Source organism: Thalia democratica, chromosome 8 (assembly GCF_965202585.1).
Source record: "Thalia democratica chromosome 8, ktThaDemo2.hap1.1, whole genome shotgun sequence".
In the NCBI taxonomy this organism is placed as follows: Eukaryota; Metazoa; Chordata; class Thaliacea; order Salpida; family Salpidae; genus Thalia; species Thalia democratica.
In genome coordinates, this window is record NC_139172.1 from 34608005 (window position 1) to 34626061 (window position 18057).

At 29.0% G+C, this 18057-nt stretch overlaps 1 protein-coding gene across 1 annotated transcript in view; it reads right to left on the minus strand.

Moving 5' to 3' along the window:
- Positions 1–801: 801 nt before the first annotated feature.
- Positions 802–18057, minus strand: part of LOC145842617 (ER degradation-enhancing alpha-mannosidase-like protein 1) — a 31287-nt gene continuing 14031 nt past the window's right edge. The window contains exons 10-13 of the mRNA XM_082950090.1: positions 8594–8764; positions 7411–7557; positions 6722–6852; positions 802–2969 (exon numbers count right to left, since the gene is read on the minus strand). Of these exons, the coding sequence (XP_082806216.1) occupies positions 6754–6852; positions 7411–7557; positions 8594–8764 (417 nt within the window). The 3' untranslated portion in view covers positions 802–2969; positions 6722–6753. The remainder of the gene's footprint in view (positions 2970–6721; positions 6853–7410; positions 7558–8593; positions 8765–18057) is intronic.

The following is an 18057-nucleotide window of genomic DNA, read 5'->3' on the forward strand; positions in this document are numbered from 1 at the left end:
TTATTTTTAAAGATACAAAACAACCACTTTGTTGAGGCTTTCGTAGACAGAAATTAACATTTAAAAAAGTGGATTTATAGAACTTTCTTTAATTTCATGCAGATTTAAATAAAAAATTATACTGAGACTGCGCTTTTTAAGTATCATATAGGTAGTTAAATATGCGCTGTCAAAATATTACTTTTTTAAAATTAATATACAAAATACATCTAAATTCATGTAAAACTGTATTAATTGTATTAACAAGTTATGAAACTACGTAGTAATTTTTTTATTTAAAATTATGATTTATAAATAATGTACTTTGATTATAATTACTTGTTCTGATAATATCTTGCTTTAATAGTCCTAGACAAGACGTTATAAGGTATCCAAGTGGTGTGCGACTTGATAACCGAAAAGTTTTTTGTACAACAGGTCCTAGGACCAAATATTTTTAGTGCTCTTTTTTTTGACGTTTAATGAAAAACAAATATACTGCCTTAAAGCAAAAGCAGTAATGAAATTTTAAAATTAGTTATTGTCGCAAACAATTTAGTGTTCAAAGTTTTTGTTTCTAGTAAACAATGAAAAAAAAACAGTTAAGTAGATAGGTTTTAATAAACTAAATATAAGATTATTTCGAAAAAACTGTTTACACATATGTATTAATAACTTTGAGAAGTAAAACTGTCGTACAACACTATAATATTTTGCGGATTCAAATTTTTCAGCTTAGCTAAAAAAATAAAGTTTACGTAAACTAGCATAAAAAACACTTAAAAATCTTAATTTCAACGATAAAAAAAACACAACTTGTTCCAATTAGTTTATTCCATTACCGTACACGTCAATTACAAACAAAAAACACAAATTTCCAACCTACCGTATGGCAAATGGCTTCCACAAAGCTCTTAAAAGGCGTCTTCCGCGCGCGAAATGCAGCTTTCGCCTTCTTTATTACGACATAATTGGCGTCACTCTGCTGATAATTAATAAAAACAACGGGAAATTCATGCAGCAACAATAACACGCACCAACCAAGCAGGCGCAGATGGCTTGGCCCGTTGCTAATGAATTAAGGCGACGAATGCGGTGTTTTGCTCGGAATCCCCACGCGAGTTGGGAGCACGGCAGGGCTGCGAAATTGGCGCGAGGAAAACTCGAAGGTAATTGGTTGAAAACGTTAACCTTTGTCGAATGATCTTGTTAACTTGTAGCAAACAAAATGTGAAAAATTCAAATGTGAAAACTTCAACCTTTGCGGTCGAGATTGAATTAAATTGGAAAGTAACAATTCGAAAACGATTTGAAGCGTTGTCGGCTCAGAATATAACAATTACATTTATCCAGATTTTAAAACTTAAACTTTTGGTAAAAATTTTTTAAATACACCGAAACACAGAAAATAAATTGCTGATTTTAAATGAAATCTGATTTATTTTTTTGTAAAGATTTGTATTATTTTTCACGTACACATTTAGTACTGGAAAATTGAAGCAATAGAATAATAGTAAAGAAGAAAATACAGTGGTATGTATTAATAGATAATTTTAAAGAAGTGCATAGATAGAAAACACATGATTGCCTTTCATTGAACATGTCATATAATGTTTTGAAATTTCTGAAAACGTTTTTTCCTATCTTTTCAAAAAATTTCTAGCTTAGCACTTGATAAATCAAAATTTGCATCAAACTTTTTCCTTTTAATTTTTTTTTTGTACTTCAATAAAATTACAACACTATTTATCAAATTCTAACTTTTTAAACGTACAATCAAAACATTAAACAAAGCTCCTACCGAGTCTTCAATCTTGGTAACAAATGTACCTTTTTCAACGTTAATCAAACTTTCCGTGTCATGTCCTACACGAGCGGTGATGTATTGCGCTTAAGAAAAAATCTTCCAGCCCAAAGAAAACGCCAATGATAAGCGGAAAGCGAGCCCTCGAACAAACGGTCCATTCATCACTTCTCAACGAATTATTTATCACTTTTCGCAATCAATAATAGTTTCGGTCTTGAAACTGCTTCTGTGCAGGGGGTTGCAACTTGTGCAAGGGAAGCAAGCTTTGTCGTGTTCGAGGAAGTCACGTTGGGCGTGACGTCACGACCAGCTTCGAAGCGCCGCTGCCGTGACGTAATAACGCAGTGAAGATTTTTTTTTTTCAAAATAAGTTCGCTGGCTGAAATGGTGCGAGTAAACGCTTAAAACTTATAAAGTTTGTTCTTGTATAGGAATAAAAGTCGTTAAGGCTTAAAAAAAATAACTTTTTTTTTGTTTAGGTAGTACAATAAATTTGTTCAGTTTCGGAAATTTGCGAAAGGCAACCATGTTTGTGTATAAAAGTATGATTTCGAATAAATATAGCAATACAACATAAAATAAAAAAAATAGAATAAATAAAACAACCGCCAGAACAAACACCCTGTATGAGAAAGTATAAGTAGTTTGAAAGATGCGGGAAACAGATTATGAGTGATACAAGTCATGTTATCTATGGAAAGTAAAAATAAAACACTCAACATCATAGCTAAAACATACCTCAGAAATTTTCGATTGGAGTTTAAAAGGTAGTAGTACTACCAAACGTAATTTTTAAGATTTTATATAAAACTTTATAAAATAAAATACCAACTAAAATAAACAGTAAATCCAACTTTAAATATTAATTATTAAGACAGGGTTATTTTACCTTGACCAATTGGCTTTAACTTTTAACACCGAAAATTTCTGAGATATATCAAAACCTAAGTTCGAAGAGTTTAAAATTTCATTTACTTACTGCGTATAATTTCTGCTATAAAGATCATAGAAAAGGCTAATTAAAGAGGTGATAAAAAATAAAATGTTTGTAAAGTTTTTAGTGGAAATATAATTGACGACATGTTCGAAAGTGTTTTCAAACCAGCTCCGTGGAGACTCCTTGGGGATAAAATTATTTCTGTTGAGTCTTCGTAGAGTGTGGTCGTTTGGTCGAAAAATATTGCTGTAAAAACAAAAAATTGTCAGTAAAAATTTGATTTTTGCACAAACAAAATGAAAGTGCTTAAACTGATTTCATAGAATTTTGGGCTTTTGTATCTTAAGTTAGTCGTTTAATTAGTAAAGCTTTAAATTAAAACAATAAAATGTATAGAATAAAATTGTGACTAATATTTTCACTTAGAAAAATTAATACTAAAATGCAAATTTCTCGAAATAATAAAACAGTGTTAAATCAAACTTTTTGTAATAATATAAATAAACAGTTTTAATTAGTGATGTACCGGACCCACAATTTCGGGTCCGGCCGGACCCGGATCCGGACTTTTTTTTCAAGTTAGAATCCGGCCGGAACCGGACCCGGACTTTTTTTTCAAATTAGAAACCGGCCGGAACCGGATCCGGACTTTTTTTTCAAATTAGAATCCGGCCGGAACCGGATCCGGACTTTTTTTTCAAATTAGAATCCGGCCGGATCCGGATATCAGACAAAAATGGCAATATCCGGCCGGATCCGGATAGTGGTCCGCTACATCACTAGTATAAACTAGCCTGAGTCAGAATGAGGTTTTTAAAAACTGAAAAAAAAAAATTTAATCAAATAATAAGTAGAACAGCTAGCCACAAAGTTTACAAATTTAGGTGTTATTTACAATTAAAAATCTGAAATCTAGTTCTTGAACAAAATACACTAGAAAATTACCAAATATTAAAAACTGGATCAGCTCAAACTCATTCAAAATCTAAAAAAAAACTAGCCTGAGTTTTTATAAAAAACTAAACTAGCCAGAGGCAGTCCAAGATTTTTTAAAATTCCCAATACCTTTGAAACTAGCAGGGTTGCCACTGTTTAGGTCAATAAAATTAGCTAGAGTGAGTATAAACAAGCCTGAGTCAAAATGAGGTTTTTGAAAACTGAAAAAATTACTTTAATCTAATAATCAGTAGAACAGCTAGCAAAGGTTGACAATTTGGTAGTAAAGTTGTGGACTGATTGTGGTACACTTAACTTATTAGTACTACCCATCATAATTAAATCCTACCTTATTTAATTAATATCTTACAAATACTAAATTCTAACTGAGACTACTTTCTATAATCAGACACGACAGTTTTGAGTGATGAATCTTTTTTATAAAACACAACAAGAAATACTAGCATATACAAAGTTATTAATTACTTTGGTAACACTTTAAAAACTGGAAGCTATTTGAATCTATATCAAAAGACTTAAAACAATAAACTAAAAATTAAATAAAACTTTTAGTAATGAAGAAACTGTAAAATTTTTATAGACTATTAAACTATAAACCTGGCTTAGATATTTAAACAATTAAACACCAGTTGAAATATTCACTTTTAAAACAAAACACTACTTACAATAAGCATTATCAAAAAAGTTCAAGATATTTTGTTGCTTCAAGCTGCACACCAAACTAACTAACTGCTTACATGAAAAACTGCCTGTCATGTTTTGATGTTTTGTTGCATCAGTATTTAGTTTGAAACATTTCGTCATATGATTCTCATTGGCTCGTACATTCAACCGTATTAACTCTAAATATTCTCTGAGCTCAACTTTAAACAATAAATAATGCAAGTATTCAGTTCAAAGTTTTCAATTTTACAACATATGTAAAGGTTGCATTTCTGAAATCTTTATTTCATAGTTTAAATGTAAATTAGTCACGTGTACAAAATGAGCCAATCACGCTAAGTGTTTAATTTTAACTGACGAAAATGACTCTTATTAATTTACACAGGGTTTGTTTTTAAAAAAATACTTTTCAGTATGCTCTTTTTTACAAACTAGGTCCGGGTCCGGCCGGATCTCTGTTAGGATCCGGCCGGACCCGGATCCGGACTTTTTTTTTAATTTTGAATCCGGCCGGAACCGGATCCGGACTATTTTTTCAAATTAGAATCCGGCCGGAACCGGATCCGGACTTTTTTTTAAATTAGAGTCCGGCCGGATCCGGATATCAGACAAAAATGGCAATATCCGGCCGGACCCGGACCCGGATAGTGAGTCCGGTACATCACTAGTTTTAATCAAAACACTAACTTACGTACTACAAACAAACTAATATATTTTGGGTAATAATAATAATAATATACGAAAACTTAATATAAGTATAAATTTAAAAATTATTGATGCCTTTAACTTCTTAAACAAGATTTTAACTGGACCTTTAACTTGGGCTATACAGAACCGATAACATTGAAAATCTTTACGAGCAAAAACTGATGACTTTTACAATGAAAACTAAACTGTTTGAGTTTTAAATTTTTTTCTATGAACATTTTTCTGGTTAGTAACTTAAACCACGATAAGTTAGTACTTCAATAATCAATATTATTTAGTTTTGTTTAATAAATTAAAAGACACGAAATAATTATGCTACAAAAGTATAAATAAGCATCTCATTTTAATATAAATTAATCATGAATATCTTTGTTAATGTACGTGTTTTGCTTGAAATTAAAATCTAAATTTACTCAATTAGTATGTCATCGCTTAACAAAAAGCCAAATTCATAAGAAAACTTTTGATGTTAACAACATTTTAGTGCGCCTTTTCCGAAACTACAAATCACGTTAATCCTCAATTTGAACTTCGCATTCGGCTCGAAACGGCACGCACAAAGATGTTGCTTTCACTTGTTCCAATCAACGAAAACGACGACAAACAAAAAGCGATCACGATCTGGATCCGAGGTAACAGGAAGGCTTTTTGTTTTAAAGCTGCCACACGATTGTAAAGTAGACGCTCTGGTGCTGCGAATACCGCCGCTAATATTTCATTAGCTCATGTGTGAAAACTAAAATTTGCCCGAAAACAATAGGCGCTTGTTGTGTTTTTAATTGTAACACGCCAATCAAAGTGTTTCTAACGACATTGAAAAATCAAGAGCTTTTACTAAGTTGTTTATTGGACAAACAAACAAGACTGCCCGTGAGTTTACCATCAGGGTTTGGCTTTATGGCCTCAAACAGATTGATATATAATGATGCAATTCAAACGGCCTTAATTGTTTTATTATAATCATTTTGTATTTGCTAATAAATACCTCTGTTTGTGTTGATAACTGGCATTTTAAATTGTACGTGATTTTTTAACTAAAATTAACTTATTTTTGTCAATCTTCTTTAAAGCATTAGAAGAAATAATCTAACGTTTTGTTAGTAACAACATGTTTAGTTTTAATTTTTACATCACCTTGATAAAAATAATTACATGGGCAAAATAAGATTACAATATACTTACTACTTCAGCATATATATCCTAAAAACTCGTTGTTACCTAAAACTTTGATGCTTTCTAAAAACTTTTATATGAAGTTAAAAACCTATACACTTATTAGGACAAAATTGTTTAGTGTTTTGTGATAAAAAACTGAAATAGATCAATGATAATTGATACCCTATCACTACCTACAAAATGTATTCATTCTTTAGACCACAATACTAAGTTAAACAGTACAACATATTTCATGGACTTTTAACATAATGTGTATGTTCACCAACTAAGACTACAGTACTGTATAGTATGGCCTAAAGTAAATTTCTATTGCACAAAATTGTTCATATAATTAAGACTTTTTTTTATCTGCTGCACAGTTCTGTGGATCTGTAACAAGTGAGATTACAAAACTAAGTTTTTTATGTGTTCAAGCTAAACGAGTTGTTATTATATCTAACACTCTACAAACACATCGAGAATTTTTATTATAATTTTATACAAATGTAACAAACTTGTCGTGGGTGTTTGTTCTGGCTGGTGATTGTCACGACGACACGAACTCGTTCACTTGCCGCATGTAGTTCCGCTTCAGCGGCAGCAAGAACCGCTTCTCCCAACTGACGTTCTCGCACTGGCTGTTGTGCTGTTGGTATGTTGCTCAGTTGCGACACGCAGCGGTGATAATTTTTATTATATAACTTTTATAAAAGTTTTTCATGAAAAAAATAATTGTTAAAAATAAGATAAATGTACATAAAATCCGCAGTCAAAAAGTAAGCAACCGTAACTTTTAAATCGATATAACCTTTTTTAAATACATAAATATTTTTAACAAAAAAACACATTATATATTAAATGTAGGCATATATTAGTACTTATAATATGAAACTTAGTCATTGCAAACTATATTAAAAGTTACTAAGAAACACACTTAAGGTTTCAGATAAAATGCTTTGCTAGACACACGCTTATTTTCTAAATATTTATGTGAAATTAATTTATAATGTTTCTTAAAACATAGCTAAACGTGATGTTTTCAATATAATAACAAACTTTTTAACTTAACTAACAACAACGTGATTTTATCTGTAAAAAATAACGCTTTTTATTTACTTCTACAGTTTCCTAATTTTATGCTCTACTTAGTTCAAAAACTAAAGCAAGTAGAAACTCAAGTTGAAAAAGCGTGCAAGTAACAAACTTTATTGGGAGCGGTCTTTGTTTTGAACTGGTAATCGAACTCTCCCTCCCAGGGCTTGGTGAGGTTTATGGGGAGGAGGTGACCTTCGGTGGTGAACATGAACTTCATGCCTGCCTCCTTGTTAAGCGGGTTCTCGAAATCGAACAACTGTTGTGTTGTGTTGTGAAAAATGTAAAAAACAAGCTTTAAAGAATATTCTGTGAATGTGATTTTTGTGTACAATGCGAATGGAGTTATGAACAAAGATAAAAACAATATTGCTGGATATTTACAATGAAATTAGCTTGAAAGTTTTTTATGGATCAGATCATAAAAACTAAATATTACTTTAGTACATATGCTCGTATGTTAGTTAAAAAAGAACAAAATACAGCAGACAACATTTTATTTAAGCAACTACATTCTGTTGATATAACTACATTGTGAAACCAATGTTCATATACTTATACAATCAATTATATATTGTTACCACAATTATATTTCAAAAATAAAATCAATTTGATAAAAATATTATTTTTAAAGTAAATTTCATATTAATCCAAACAACTGTAAGCTTTACAACTTTACACTAATTACTTTCCTAAATAAAATTCTATTTTACTTTAGTACGAACATTTTGCATAGCAAGCAACCATTAAATAGAAAAAAAAAATAATATAAAGTTTTACTTTTTAAACAAACAAACTAAACTGAATTGGTGATTTAACTAACGTTTGTGCATTAATTTTGAAGATACAAATGTAAAACTAATTAAAGTAACATAAGCAAAAAGGTAGATTACATAAGTTTAAATTTAGCATTAAAGTTCTAAACAGTTATCAATAAATAAAACTGATAGTTTAAACTTAATTTATAAACACTTTTAAAATACAAAGTGTTATCAAAAATAACAAAAACAGAAGCACCACATACCAGATACAAGCAGTTGCAAATTTATATCAAGTAGAATTCACTGTTAAAGCAACTAATCAAGTAATAAAAATCAATTTTAGCTAAAAACTTCAAACAAAGCACTACTACCACATAGAGGTACTTGTATATCTTTGATAAAAAATACTAGAATAAAAGTTAACTTAAAATTAAAAACAACATACCGTATAGAGGTACTTGACAATATTTAAACAAATAAATTTAACTATCAAACTAAAAATTAATAAAAACTAAATAATTTCAAACAACATACCAGGTATAGGTACTTGCAGGTCTCGCTCAGAAAGAAGCTCTCCATTCTGTCCTCGTGAGACTTGTCCACCACATTGTGCAGTGTCGCGTACCCGCATTCCGTCTTCATGTGCCCCTCTATCGAATCAAGCATCTGACGCCCCACGTGCAGGTAGAACGGGTTCTTCGTTGCCTGGTAACCGATATTGTGTTGTTATGGATTTAAAAATTATGAAGATAAAGTACTACGTGCTTACTTGGGTGTAAGGATTATTTGGTGAAAAATAATTGTGGCATATGTTAAATCTTTTAATAAATTAACTAGTTCAACTTAATAAGTTAATACAAGAGCAATTAAATAAACTGAACGGATCACTTCTAACCCGATATTATTTCTAACCTGATCGTATCTAGCCCCTTCATTTCTAACCAGATCACTTCTAACCCGATCATTTCTAACCTAATCAGTATAATTTAAAGAAGTTTAACAAGACGAGATTTGATCGACAACTATCACATCACAGTTATGAAGAGCTACAACTATCACATCACAGTAGTGAAGAGCTACAACTATCACATCACAGTAGTCAAGAGCTACAACTATCACATCACAGTAGTGAATAGTTTACAACTATTACATCACAGCAGTGAAACTTTACAACTATCACATCACAGTAGTGAAAAAGTTGACAACTATCACGTCACAGTAATAAGAAGCTACAACTACCACATCACAGTAGTAAAAGCTACAAATATCACAAAATACAGGATTGCCAAACTTTTTTGAGTAATTTCTTTCAGGTTTTATGAATTTCATACAGGTTTTTTAAACGTTTAGAACTAACTAATAGAATAAATGGAAAAATATAAGAATTTTTAAAACTTTATAAATTTTGTATTTTGTAATTCATCAAGTTTGTTTATTAACTTTTTTTATTATGCTTATACTGTGTATAAAATACTTTATTTACTGAAACGTACAAAATTTATTTACTTATTTTTTTTTTTGTATTTATCACTGTTTTGTTATAAACTAATTTTTTATTGCCATTTTATTTTAGATTTTTTATTGTTCATTGTTTTAAGTTAATATTATTTTCGGCAAAAAATAGCAAATTTTATTAAACATTAACAACTTGAGTTTTTGTCCGTGATTTTAATTCTAATTTAGTTATTATTTGCAACACTGGCAAAGATGGCAAGTTTTAGTAAACATCCATATTTGAAATTTTGTCTTCAATAAGAGAGTTTAAATTTACTATTTGTATTAAAGGCTTTTAAGTTTAGTCTAAGTATGGCTCGACTCAAACGTTGGGCGACCATTATTTTCAATTAAGTTCTGAAATGTGAATAAAAGAACTGAAAACAATGAGCATAGAATCAACAACTAGGTTGAAGAGTGGTACAGAAGATTCTAACTTGTGTTATCATGTGGTAAACCTTTGTTTTTTGTGTTTAAACATTAAAAAGAGAGCAGATGAACACCAAAAACAAAGTCAACAAACTTCAAGCTGGTTTAGATGTAAAATAAGAAAAATAACTATATTGCCTGGGAAAGCCGTGAAAAAATAGTTGACGAATGGGAAGAAAGAACTGTGATGGAGTTTTTAATAGCTATTGCTCATAGTTATAGTTAGTCAAACAATAAGTAATTACATTATTTTCTTTCAAAAAAGGTCCTTTTTCCGTTGTTATTTTGTTAGTGCTTTTCTTTTAATAATTATTTTAACAAAGTAAATGTTAAAAAATAATTATATCAAACAAACTACTAGTTTAAGTCGTAAAAAAAAACTTAAAAATTATTACAAATCGAACATTTTATAAACTTAACTAAAAATATATTTTTTTAATATTAACAAGACGATATTTGATCAACAAATATCATCATACAGTAGTGATGAGCTACAACTATCACATCACAGTAGTGAAAACTAAAACTATCACAGCACAGTAGTGAAGATTTTACAACTATCACATCACAGTAATGAATAGCTACAACTATCACATCACAGTAGTGAATGGTTTACAACTATCACAACGCAGTAGTGAAGAGTTTACAACTATCACATCACAGTAGTGAGGAGTTTACAACTATTACATCACAGTAGTGAAGAATTTACAACTATCACATCTTAGTAGTGAAGAGTTTACAACTATCACATCACAGTAGTGAAGAGCTTTACAACAATCACGTCACAGAAGTGAAGTGCTATCACATCACAGTAGTAAAGAGTTTACAACTATTACAACGCAGTAGTGCTAAAACTAGGTAGATAACATAAACTAATTAACATAATATATAAAATTATACATGAAAATTTATACAGTATGGTACGTTATAAGATTTATAATAATACTTAGGTAATAAAGCATTTATACACAGTAAAAAAAAAAATTATACAAAAGTTCTTTATGCTTGGGTAATACCCAGTTTAGTTAACTTTTAGTTTAAAATTGGACTATAACTTTTAACTAAAATTGCTTCAATAATCAAAGTCTAAAACTTAATTGTTCATCCTTTGATATAAGTTTTGATGTAAGATATATTTATTGAAATTGTTGATACAAGTTTTATTTTCATTTTTACAATAGTTACGTTTAATAAAATGTTCTGAAACGGCTGTTTTTCGTCTTAGATGTTCTTTAATTCTTTCAAACAGTGCTCTCGAAGTAAATCCAATACATTGGCTACTCTTATCATTAGAGCACTTATATTCGTAGAATAAAACAGATTTCAATTCATGAGGTGTTTAACATGCTCTTTGCTAATTTTTTGTTTGTATAAATAACAAAAGTACTAAAAGCATAGGATTTTTAAACAAATCAACCAAACTTTAAATGTTCATTCGTTCACATTTCAAATATTTATAAATCAACATTTCCACAACTCTATCTAAGACTAAGCTTTTTCTTTAGTTGTTTTTCGTTAACATTTGTATGTCCTAAATTTAATGTCTTAACAATATACAAAACTTGTTAACAGTACAAAGTATACTTTTAAATTAATAGTTATTGATACCTATCAAAAATGTGTCAACTTAATAAAAACTTTAAGCTATTAGACTGTATTTCTAACTGTATTCATTTACCTGTGTAAAAATTATTTAAGGTTTAACACAAAATAAAATATAAAAATGAAGGTAAATGAAATATAATAAGTTAAAAATATAAGGAAAAAACTTATCAAATTGTGTTAATACCAACGGCATTTAATTAACATACATGTTATAAACAATGTATACAGTAACAAATAACAATTAATTCGTGTATGTACAGTAATTATTTATAACAACTTGATGACTAACTGTTTTGCAAGTTATTAATTAAAAAAAGGCTTAAGTTCTGACTCTTGTCCTCAACCAAAATGACATTGACGTTTTAAAAGAGATGCTTTATCATAGTTTTCAAAACACTACAAAGTTTACAACTATTACATCACAGTAGTGAAGGGCTTACAACTATCACATCACAGTAGTAAAGAGTTTACAACTATCACATCACAGTAGTGAAGAGTTTAAAACTACCACATCACTAATGTGAAGTAATAGTTGTAGCTCTTCACTACTGTGATGTGATAGCACTTCACTACTGTGATGTGATAGCACTTCACTACAGTGATGTGATAGTTGTAAACTCTTCACTACTGTGATAAGATAAATGTAAAATCTTCACTACTGTGATGTGATAGTTGTGAAATCATCACTACTGTGATATGATAGTTGTAGGAAAGGGTCTAAATTGCTGGAAAACAAAATTGGACGAGGGGACTAAATTGCTATAAATAGAATTTTGCACCAAGGGTCAATTTTGCACGAGTTAAATTTTTGCACGGGAGTAAAAAAATACAGAAAAAAAATTAACAAAAACAAAAAAATAATTTAAAATCTTATACAAAATAAGTTCTATTTGAATAAGATTTTAAGCAACTGAAGATCTCGTTTGGTTTCAAACGAGTGAAACATAGTGTTAAAGTTCATAATTGATCATTCATCTTTTATTTAAGTTGAGAACTTTGATTGCCATCTTTAAAGTATAAAGTTTACAAAAAAAAATTTACTAAAAAAAAATTTTTTTTAAATTTACTGACTGATAATAAAAGTGATAAAATAACTTATAAAAATCACAATTAAAAAAAAAGATAAAAAAATGTTAAAAAAAAAAGTTACTGACCGAGGTTAAGGGTTAGGTGTATCAGTGATAATAATAAAAAATTATGAAAAAAAAACTTTTTTTTTTATCTAAAAAAAATTAAAATTAAAACGAAAAAAAATAATTTACCGACCAAGGGTAAGGGCTAACACTGATAGTAAACTAAAAACAAATAAATTAAAAAAAAAATTAACCCGTGCAAAATTGTTTCCGTGCAATAGTGTCTTTGTACAATTTGGTGCACTCGTGCAACTTTGTCCCCTTGTGCAATTTTGTACGCTCGTGCAATTTAGACAGCTACCCGATAGTTGAAGCTTCTCACTACTAAGATGTGATAGTTGGAACTCATCACTACTGTGATGTGATAGTTGTAAACTTTTCACTACTGTGATGTGATAGTTGTAAACTCTTCACTACTGTGATGTGATAGTTGTAAACTCTTCACTACTGTGATGTGATAGTTGTAAACTCTTCACTACTGTGATGTGATAGTTGTAAACTCTTCAATACTGTGATGTGATAGTTGTAAACTCTTCACTACTGTGATGTGATAGTTGGAACTCATCACTACTGTGATGTGATAGTTGTAAACTTTTCACTACTGTGATGTGATAGTTGTAAACTCTTCACTACTGTGATGTGATAGTTGTAAACTATTCACTACTGTGATGTGATAGTTGTAAACTCTTCAATACTGTGATGTGATAGTTGTAAACTCTTCACTACTGTGATGTGATAGTTGTAAACTCTTCACTACTGCGATGTGATAGTTGTAAACTCTTCAATACTGTGATGTGATAGTTGTAGCTCCTCACTACTGTGATGTGATAGTTGTAACTCCTCACTACTGTGATGTGATAGTTGTAACTCCTCACTATTGTGATGTGATAGTTGTAACTCCTCACTACTGTGATGTGGTAGTTGTAAACTCCGTAATGTTTTGAAAACTATAATAATGTATCTCTTTTAAAGCGTCAATGTCCTTTTAGTTGAGTATAGGAGTCAGAATTTGACCTTTTTTTAAAATATTTAATTGCATTGCAGTTGGTTATCAGGTAAAAATAAATAATAAAAGTACACGAATCAACTGTTGTTTTGTTACTGTATACATTGTTTATAACATTTATGTAAATTAAAATAAATAATGTCTTTAATGTTTGTTTAAGTTCTTTTATCTGAATCGGTCTGTGCAGGTTGTAGAACAACTTGTATAAGTTTTAAAGCTAAAGTTTAAAATTAACCGTCTATAAAGTAGTGTACATTGGATGTCAACCATACTAAATTTGCGCTAGACTTACACAGTAGCTTATAGACCAGGGGTCGGCAGGCAGTTGGTGCTCGCGGGCCAAATTTCAAGTTTTAAAAATCTTCGCGGGCCGCAGTTTTAGTGATATTTAAATAATCTTTTGGTTATAGTTTTAGTAACAGTTTTAAGTTACTTTTATTCAGTTTTTTAATTTAATTTGCTTTTAGCTACACATAGAATGCCTTTTAAATTATAAACATTCAAGGGATTAAATTTACATTGAATAATACAATTAATTGTTAAAAAAGTATGTACTATCTTAAACAGTTAATAAAATTAACTTAATATTTTTATTATTTTACTTACAACCTAACTCTCTATAAAAACCAATTTTGAACTACTTTACGGGTTACTTTTATACATTTTTTTTGTTATCAACCGCTTTTCATATTTAAATAATATTTACCGTTTAAAATAATTTTTGCGATTTTAATAGTTTGTACTGTTTAACAAATTCAGTAATTAGCTTACTAAAAAAAATAATACCGATTGTATTGTAAAAGTCTAAAACAATTTTTTAAATACAATGATTGTTCGAAGAGCTTATTAGTATTTTATTAGTCTTTTACACGTTTGTCACTTTAACAGAAAAAATGTCTGAGTTATATCAAACCAATCTAAATTTAATAAAAGTTGACAAAGCTAAAAACTTGCTGTTAATCATTATCATATATCTGACTATAACATCATCATTGTTAAAAAGTAGAAAATATGTAAGTAGCCTAGAAATATAATACAATAAATAAACTACTCTAAAGTCAGAAAAACTGTTCTGAGAATTTGAATATTTACTCAAAGTACTTGAAATAAAAGTTTCACACAAACCTGAGTTTGAAAAAAAATCTTAAACAGGTTAAACCAATTTTGAGTTTTCAAATTTTTTAAGTAGCCTGTTTGTTTGGTAACCCTGTTTAAAATAAAGTTCACAAAACAAAAAAAAAACAAAGTTAATTAACAGTGAATAAAATATACAGCAAAAAAAAAGTAGTGTTAAAAGTCAGCTTGAATGGACAATCAAGTTTCTTAAATATTTATAACGAAGATACAAAAATAAATTAAGCCATTAATAAAGTAGAAAATTTAGTTCTTATTCAGCACTATTACAATTTTTTATCCGCAATAAAAGTATTGTGTTTAAAAATGGTTAATGTAAAGTATAAGACGATCTATAAGAAGTTAAATATATTAGTTAGGAGTCGTTGCGAAAATCGAAAAACAAATAAACTAGCTGTTTAAGCCAGTTTTAACAAAGCACATGACTATCTCCAGTAACTACAGACTGACTAGAAAAAGTTGCCAAGGCATTTATGAAACAGCTGAAGTAGTTACTAAAATGGAGATACGGTTTAGAATTTTTTTTTTTCAATTTTATTGGCGGTAGTAAACAATTTTGTTTATTTTTATAATGTCAACAAGAAGGGTATGAAGGAAATGTCTGAATATCACAAAGACGCATAAAGCAAATTAAACTTTAATCTATCTGTTAAGATGAGAGCACTGGTACAACAAATAGTGCTTATCTGAGAATTTTTATAAGAATACTTTAATAACTTTGACACTTAAGAAAAATTTATAGATTTAATTTCAATTCAAAACACAGCCATAGGTAAACACATTTTAAAAGCAATGGTGGGGTGCACAATTATAACGGGTGTTTATCTTAAGTTTTTGTGAGAAACAGTGTTGCTACTGCAATTATTGCTAAATACAGTATAGTAATATGATTTTGTTTAAAAACTAGATCTTGGACTTATCTTTTTATCAATTAACTTCATTTAGTAATAAACTAAGAAGTATTATGTGCGAAGACAACAAGTTTAATATTTATAAAGTTAACTGTTAAAGTTGTGAACTGTCAAATAAACTTTACCACCTACAGTTTTGAGAAATATTAGAAGAACGGAAAGTCAATATGTTGTCCTAGTTTGCTTTTAGCTTCTTTTTTGCTCAAGTTTTTGCTTGATGTTAAAAAGAGTCTACGAACAAAGGAATGAAATTGGATCTTTACTGAATATAAAAATAAAAGCTGTAGCAGCTACAAGACTTAAAATATATAAATATTATAATTGAAACCAAAACTATGAATATATCAAAACACACATCCTAAGTTTTGTTTGCCACTCTTTAAAACAAAAAAGCCAGCATGAGTGACCAAAAACTAGTTTGATACTTTAGATTTAGAATAAAAAAAGCAATTCATGCTAAATATTATAAAAAATGCCTAAGTTGGTCTGAGATTTGAAAAGTGTTCAAAACTATGTCTGAATTTGTGGCAATGTTAAGTTGCTAAACTGCTCGAATTTGAACTCTTTTGATTACCATTTTGTAGACTTAATAAATTTGCCATCCCTAAATTTAGTAAATTTTAAATAGGATTTTTCTCAAAAATAGTATCTGTGTATATTAGTATGCAAACAAGAGAAATAAACATGATTTACTAAAAAATATTATTAAATTACTTATAAGTTATACCTATCAAAAAATATTTTAATTTTGTCATGCTGTTTTAAAATAGTCTGTATACACTTAGTATTGCATCATGAGCAATAATAATAGTAAATTATACTTAAATTAAAATTATTCTAACTAAAATTAATTATAAAGTGGTCAAAAAATGGTTAAAAATATCCTTGTACATTGATGTGAATAGTAATCAATAAAGTTCACAGAAAAATTCTAAACAAAAATGTGTCAAAAATCAAAATTAAATAAACGTAAAGTTTTATTATTTTGTTGTTTAAATGTTTTTGTGTACTCTTAAATACAACTTATAGTAAGAATACATCTATAAAAAAAACTTAGGTATAAATTAAATGTTAAACATAATACTTGAATTTTAAGGTAAATATATTTAAGTTAGTAAATGGGCATCACTTTTGTACATTATGGAAACATTTGCGTTAAATTTATTTACTAGATATGTGTTATAAAATAACTTACTGAATCCAAGTATTTCTCACACTCATTTTTCAGTTAATAAAGCTAATAACTAGCTGTTGTAATAAGAAAGTTATTATGAAACTGATAGAAAATCACTGGTCGAACGCTACTTTGTCTTTTCTACATTTTTAAGCAAAGCCGGTAAATTATTTCAATTGTTTTAAAATTTTGTACAGGGACTTAAAACAATATTAATCAAATTAAACTAAATTACCAAAAAAAATTTAACTTAAAATATGTTTTTGCTTAGCGGGCCATATTTACATGCTCGCGGGCCGCAGAAATTTCTCTCGCGGGCCGCATTCCATTCAAAAATTAAACGTTCTCGCGGGCCGCAGATTTACCCTTCGAGGGCCGCAAATGGCCCGCGGGCCGCAGTTTGCCGACCCCTGTTATAGACTGTAGTTTGAAGATTTTTTATCTGAAAATTACATTTGTAAAGGTTTAATTTTTTAAACTACTTGCGTTGAAAACATTCCAGTTAAGTAAATGACAAGAAGATGTAATTTAAATATAGTTTTAACAGTTTACTTTAAGTAGTCAAAAAAAGCAAAACTTAAAAATATTGAAAAACTGTTTACTAAATCTTTAACAAACGAAATAAAAAAAGTTTGATTTATGGAAATTATTAAAAACAATAAAGTATATAATAATAATAAAAAAAAGTTAATATTATATAGGTGATTATTATGTTTAATACAAAAATATTTATCATTAAAACTAAACAACTATTAATTGTTTTTTGAGAAAAATTAAGTTCATTTTTGTTATAAAACAATTTTATTAATGTTTTATAAGATATTCTCATCAAAATAATCAAAAGAAAACAAAGTTTTTACCTTTCGGATTAGATATTTTCGAGTTAGATATAATCAGGTTAGATTGGGTTTATAATGATCGGGTAGATATGATCGGATTGGAAATGATCGGGTTAGAAGTGATAGTAAGCCAATTAAACACCAACTTTGTTTACTTTTAAATTTTAGAACCACTGGTAGCGATTTAAAGAGTACTACTTACAGGAAGAGTATGAACAGTTTTAATGTACAGTTAGATTATTTGATTGTTTCAAGTTAAATCAAAATGATAAC